The 6,489-nt window shown below is 38.3% G+C and overlaps 1 protein-coding gene across 1 annotated transcript in view; it reads right to left on the bottom strand.

Annotated features, from left to right (window-relative positions):
• Positions 1–2,315: 2,315 nt before the first annotated feature.
• The window catches only part of phlpp1 (PH domain and leucine rich repeat protein phosphatase 1), an 82,287-nt gene continuing 78,113 nt past the window's right edge, over positions 2,316–6,489 (bottom strand). Inside the window, exon 17 of the mRNA XM_067452161.1 lies at positions 2,316–4,678. Within this exon, the coding sequence (XP_067308262.1) occupies positions 3,545–4,678 (1,134 nt within the window). The 3' untranslated portion in view covers positions 2,316–3,544. The remainder of the gene's footprint in view (positions 4,679–6,489) is intronic.

Below are 6,489 nucleotides of genomic sequence, written 5' to 3'. Positions count from 1 at the left end.
CAGTGGATTTCAGCATGCTTGGAATAGGGCAGAATTAAGAGTAAATGTTTAATTATGTTATACATTATTATTGTATGTGTTATTGAGTGGCTGGCAAACCTGTTAATGTTTAATGTACACAGTTATGTTTGACATTTAAAAGAGTTTCTGTTATGTTTTTGTGGTTCCCAAAGAGTAGATGAAAAAAAATCATATGCACCAAATTAAAAATAGAATTATAATATGTTAAACCCAAATGAATTAAGTTATTTTTGTCTGACCAAATTAAATATCCTCAAAAAGATTTCACATGATTTTCTGACAGAAATTAAATTCCTTCAGTTTAATAAATATATATCATTATATGTATTTATAATACACTTAATCAGTGTATTTTCTCTATACATATGGGGACATTCTTTTTACGGGGGGGGGGGGGGAATTAATTTCACTACAAATAAAATTAAATATGAACCTTGTTTTTTTCACTTAACATAAAACTAAAAACATTTTGTTAGTCAATTTTTTGTTGTTTTAGAAATATTCTATTTGAAAGACCTTGTGCATCTTTTCTGGAAAAATAAATAAATCAAACCCACAATGATTTCAGTTAGTAGAGCCAGCCTGTTCTGCACATCAGTACTCTTGTGTCAATTTAAACAAAATGGCATTTTTTATTATAATTTTTATTTTATTTTTTTAAGACAGTAGTTTACAAACTACGCAAGCTGCTGTTGCACATGTATCATCTATATATTACTTTTCATTGTTAAAATCGAGATGTATGGATCATAACAAACATACATGTCGTGATGAAACTATTCATTAGGCGTTCACAGCTGTTAGTTATTTTTAAAGGATTTACCGATTCATACAATTTAATTTTACTAGCGTTATTCAGATGGACAAATCAACATTTACTTAAACTTTAACGTAAAGATCACTAAACTTTCCCATTTAAATTTTATTGTGTCACGGACAATTAAGAATCAAATCAATGAATCTGATTTAGTGATTTAAGTGCAGATGTAATGTGTAAGCAACGGCTTTACCTTAATAACAACAGCAAGGAACTGAGAGACTTTTATTTACTCATTTAAGTCATTCATTTTACAAATAATTGGAATCAATATTTTATATCATATTGATACAAATATTTTTCTATCATTCGTCTGCATTTACATTGGGCACATCTATTTTTACATTGAACATTTTTGTCCCATGCTATAGGCATCACTGTCAATCGCAATTTCAAGAGTGAATCCTGGATTTATAAGTAGATGTCACTTCTGAAATGTTCCTAAAGTTTAAGTGGCTGTCGGTCCTCTTAGCAGCATGAAAAACTAGACTTTTATTCAATGTATTGTATAGCCTTGAAAGTGTGCAAAGAGCGCTCCTTTTACAATCACTAGAAAGCTGTCACAGATCTCAGTTCACAATCTCACAAAGTTCCCTTAAATCAATGATGTCTTCTCTGCAAAATTAATCTCTTACTTATATTGTCTTTTTGTCAATGAGAGGATTCAAAAACTCCAGCGTTTTGAGCGGTGGTTTCGATGTGGTTTCTGACTAAATGAAACACCCCTGACTGGCCATTTCGTTTAAGAGATCAACAAGAGATGGTTACATTTATTTTCGCTGCAAATGGAAACACAAAAAAGGCACTGGAGCGTTTGCTAAATCTGTTTTGCCAACCAACTGACACACACTCTGCCACCCATAAAACAATGACATACACACTAACAATGGGTAGCATTATTCAGGTTTCTTTGTAAACAAGTTTTCAAATTTTTTTCTGCAAACAAATTGAAAGACGAAGGTGTTCAGCTACATCTAATTGTTTTGATATTATTAAATTAGTTTTTTTTTTTAGATTCAAAATATATTGCAATATTGTATTTCATGTTGAAATTATAGCAAATTTTGTAGCAAGTTTTGCCGCTGGTTGTGTTGAAGAAAAGAATTAATGTAATCTGAAAGATGTAGTCATTGACTGCATTTTGTGCTAAAGCAATGTAAAATGATCCACAGTTTAGCTCACAAATACTACTGTTAAGCTCACAGTGTGTAACGTTTTAGAAGAGTTTTTAGTGACCTAAATATTGAGAAATCGGTCCTGGCGATTACTTTAATTCATAAATGCATCCGCATTTAATTAAACGTTCTTTAATTTACGCATCGTCAGTAGATCACATGCAGAACTTTCCACTACCACCGGTGCTTTTATGGAATTGCGCTCTCGCACTAATTTGCTCAGTTCAGTAAATCTGGCCCAGTGTCGTTGAAAATATATTGTCAAACACTCATATCAGAAAGCACCACAAGAAAAGCCACTGTAGAGTCATAAATTTAAGATTTATTGTAACAAAACCAGGAACTGTTTGTGTGGTTGGTTTGAGCATAATTCCTAACAGATAAATTGGATTGCATTACAGGACTTGACACAGTCATGCTGGTGTAAAGAGGCGGATGAGTGTATGAGTGTGTGTCTCTCTCTCTGTGTGTGTGTGTGTGTGTGTGTGTGTGTGTGTGTGTGTGTATGGCTCATTGATCAGCAAGTGATGACAGCACTGGGCAGAATGCACAGTTAATTTACAAGTGGTTTGTGTGTGTGTATACGTTTCTGATACATATACATCTATTGGCATGTATGCATAAAGGGTCATCTTGTTCTAGACACACAGTTCCCTTAAAAAGCATTGGTATACAATATTTTTCTTATTTACAATCATTGGAAAGAGAAAAAGAAACAAAAAAAATCACCATTTCTCGCAGAGAAGATTAGTAAAAAGTGACGAAGTCACCATAAAAGAGTAAGCAACTCCTAGGAGTTAGTCTTTCAAATTTCCACTAAATTTCTAGTTTTTATACAGGCCCAAAGCCTTGATTTACTGAAGAGATACAGTATTACTTTAAGTGCCCTATCTACAACAGTTAAGTGTGGTATTACTAGTGTGTACCGTACAACACAATTTTACGTCAACGCAATCTTCTGTTTTTAAATCAACTTAAAGTCTGCTGTAGCTTCTCTCGCATATGCATGGTAACTAAAAAAACAAAATCAAAATATCCAGAGACTTGATGTTGGTAATGACAGTTAACATTGCAATACTAGTGTTGAATTATATAGGTATCGGTTTAAGGTAAATAAAAGTTAAAACAGTCAGTAATCAGTAGTGAACTGCTCTTAAAACTCTAGTGAAACGGGTGAGGCACGGTAGAGTGCAGGTCACTCTTGTGTTCTCTTAAAGGGATTGGTTGAGATCTCAGTGGACTTTGTGGGAAGTGGCGTCATAATACGTTGCCTGTTTGGCTCGGTTTCGTGACCTTTCAGAGCCGTTGTAGGTTGATGACTGACCAGAATATACTCTACTGAGTGAACATTCAGTCATCATTCACTCAGCCTCATGTCGTTCTGATTCACTCAAAAGTGGCGGCATTAGTGCAAGCAATGCTGACAGAGTACTTCAGTATTAGGCCAAAGGCTGCATGTTCAAGAATAAAGGTGCAGAATAAAGCCAACGACATGAGGGTGAGTAGATGATGGCAGAATGTAACGACTCCTTCAGAGCGGTGTGTCGTAGTAGTCCGCAGGTCGCTCACTCTTGGGCCTCTGTTGGTCCTGCTGATGTTGTTTCATGATCTCCTTCACCTCTTCCTCCAGCTCTGGAGGTATAATGAACTGGTCATCGGGGTCGGGTTGAGCGGGGGCCGTGAAATAACCACCAGATTTTTTGGAAGGAGCTTCGGCCACCTCAATCAAGTTGTGGCTTTGCTCCTGTGGCGCAACCGAGCCATTTCCCCTCCGCTTCCCCAAGGTCTTGCTCCAAGCATCCGTTGCAAAGTTCCCCATCTTGTCCATCTCCAGCACAGGCTCTGAAAGCTTCTCTGGGGTTTCTGGGGTGGGAGGTGGAGGTGGCGGCAGAGGCAGCAGGACCAGACAGTGGACGTCAGCTTCCACTTCCACTCGACTGCCGTTGGAGAAGACGCCAGCAATGGGCTCTTCGTCCTCGCTGTCCAGACCGTTGTCCGAGAGCGCGCTGGAAAAGGTGGCGCTGGAAAGTTGTCTCTGGAAAGAGCTGTTGGCATTGGGAGCTAGATGGAGCGTGCAGCAGGGGAGGCGCTGGTTCTGCTGTAGCTGCAGCGGGTGGCTCTGTGGATGAAGGTGGATGTGTGTGTCCTGCAGAAGGAGTGGGGGCTCGTCCGAGGACGCGGTGGACCCCACTTCGGAGCTCATCTCGGAAGCACTGACCTCGGAGCTGATCTCGCTGCAGGAGGACGGGGGCACAGCGGCAGTGGAGGCTGGGTATAGGCCTGGCCCGGGGCTCGGCGGGGGTTGCGGTGGCACATGGATGCTTCCGGAGCCTGGCTCTGTGGATGCCGAGCAGCAGCAGCAACAGCAGTCTTCAGCCACGCTGAGCTGCACCACCACGGCGCTGAGGCTGTCCGTGCAGCCGTACGACTGCGCCAGTGTGCACAGCTTCTTAGCAGCCGCCAACGCGTCGGGCACCTTCCGTACAGCTTCCACCGCCTCGCTAGGGTCCATGACATCAAAGAGACCTCTGCTGCCCAGGATAAAGAATTCATCTCTGGGGGTCAGCGTGAGCGTGTTGACGTACGGGCGAGGTAAGACTGCTGGGTAGAGGAATGAATAGCCCATGATGCGTGTTGAGTCTGTTACGCCATTCACTTTGTTGTCCTGTTTAAGAAGAGGAATTTGCCGTAGTGGCGTACTTTGGTGAGTGAACATAGATCTTTGTAATTGTTATACTAAAACAATAATGTTTAAAGACTCTGTTTTTGTGAGTTAAAGGAATGGTTCACCCCAACATTTAGCCTCAGAGCTGTATGATTTTCTTTCTTCGGTTTGAAGAATCGTTTAGCTGTTTTTATCCAGTCACTGGGATTCAACAGATTCAAGCCCCAAGAAGCATATACTATAAAAGTAGTGTAAAAGTGATTTAATCATCTGAAGGGATATGATCACTTAAGTTCAGTATTATCCAGTGAATAATTGAAATTTCATTTTGTTCATCATACAAATTTATTGTTGCTTCTGAGGAGTTGTGCAGATTACCATTATGTCCTTTTGGAGCTTGAAACGGCTGGAATATTATTGTACAGACAAAAACAGCTGAAAGATTTTTCAAACATCTTTTCACACAAGGAAAAAAATGACACAAGTAAGGGCATGATGACGACAAAAATGTAGTTGGTGAACTATCCATTTAACTTCTATAAAAACAACAGATAAGCAGAATCCACCTTAAAGTCAACATGAAATGGTATTTCACTTCCTTAACGTGACTCTCTTCAAAAAGACAAACAAACGTTAGACAGGCTTCTAGTCTCTCACAGTGAACTGGTGTGCTTATGTAAAATGGGTATTTCATATCAGAATGGAGTCAGAGCTAAACGTGAGAGGCCAGGAACCCCAATGCTAAGGTTTTTTTCCAATCTATCCATGTTTAACCAGCATTCAATTACCGGAATTACTATTGGGGAGATTTTTAAAAGGCAAAAGCCTCAAATTAGGGGTGTGCGATATTGACAAAATTATATCTTAATATTTTTTAAATATTTAATAAAGATACTATAGTGCTGTTACCAATCAAACAACAACATTTTTGCTCTGCAGAAGCTGCATCTAAAGCAGCATTTATTTACACTGCAATTATATTTGAATAAATAATGCTAGGAGATTAATATATTAACAATATTACATATAAAATATAATATTTTGAGTATTGAAATATTCTGTCTTTACCGAGTCGTTGAGTTATTAATTCAAATGATTTGTTCAAAACAGCTGATTCATTCAGGAATTAAGCAAGTGCCATATGTCGCCCCAACGTACATGATATGCATTCTATATAATATGTGAGATTAGAATATGTGTCTTAATGCATAGTATATTGTAAAGTGTATGCCAAAATTCCCTGGATAGTGTTCTTTATCCGGTAGATTTTCAAAGAGTGGATCTGTGCACACTCTACTAATATTGGCAACAGCCCATTGTGCTTTGAAGGAGGATTTTGTTCAGAACTACAAAAAATTATAAAAAGAACAGGCAATGAGGATGTGCATGAGAAGTAGAGATGGTTAAGTAGAGACGCCCTGAAAAGGGTCTGTTTTATTTGATTTTGCAATATCTACCCTGATGAAATATATTAATCAAATCTGTGTTATATTTCATCTGCAACAACATATTAACTTTTATTAAGATGCACAATAGCAAGATGTTTGTAGATATGTTTGGCAATTAACTAGTAAATGCATCAATTTAACATAAGCATAGTTCTTAGAATGAAAGTGCAGATCTCTCCAATACATTAGGAAGAATTGTGTCAGCAGTATAAATGTAATAAAATAAAATGTGTATATGAGAATGTTTACTGTGACAGGCCAATGTACGGTGACAGAATGCGCATAACTAGTTTGTTTGCCAACTCCTCTGCAACACACTCCAAAGTATCTACTTTTTCTTCACAAAAAGAGTGCATACTTTTA

This window comes from Pseudorasbora parva, chromosome 9, assembly GCF_024679245.1.
Source record: "Pseudorasbora parva isolate DD20220531a chromosome 9, ASM2467924v1, whole genome shotgun sequence".
Taxonomy (NCBI): Eukaryota; Metazoa; Chordata; class Actinopteri; order Cypriniformes; family Gobionidae; genus Pseudorasbora; species Pseudorasbora parva.
Note: the sequence above shows the minus strand (reverse complement) of the source record. Positions and strands in the feature narration are given on the sequence as shown.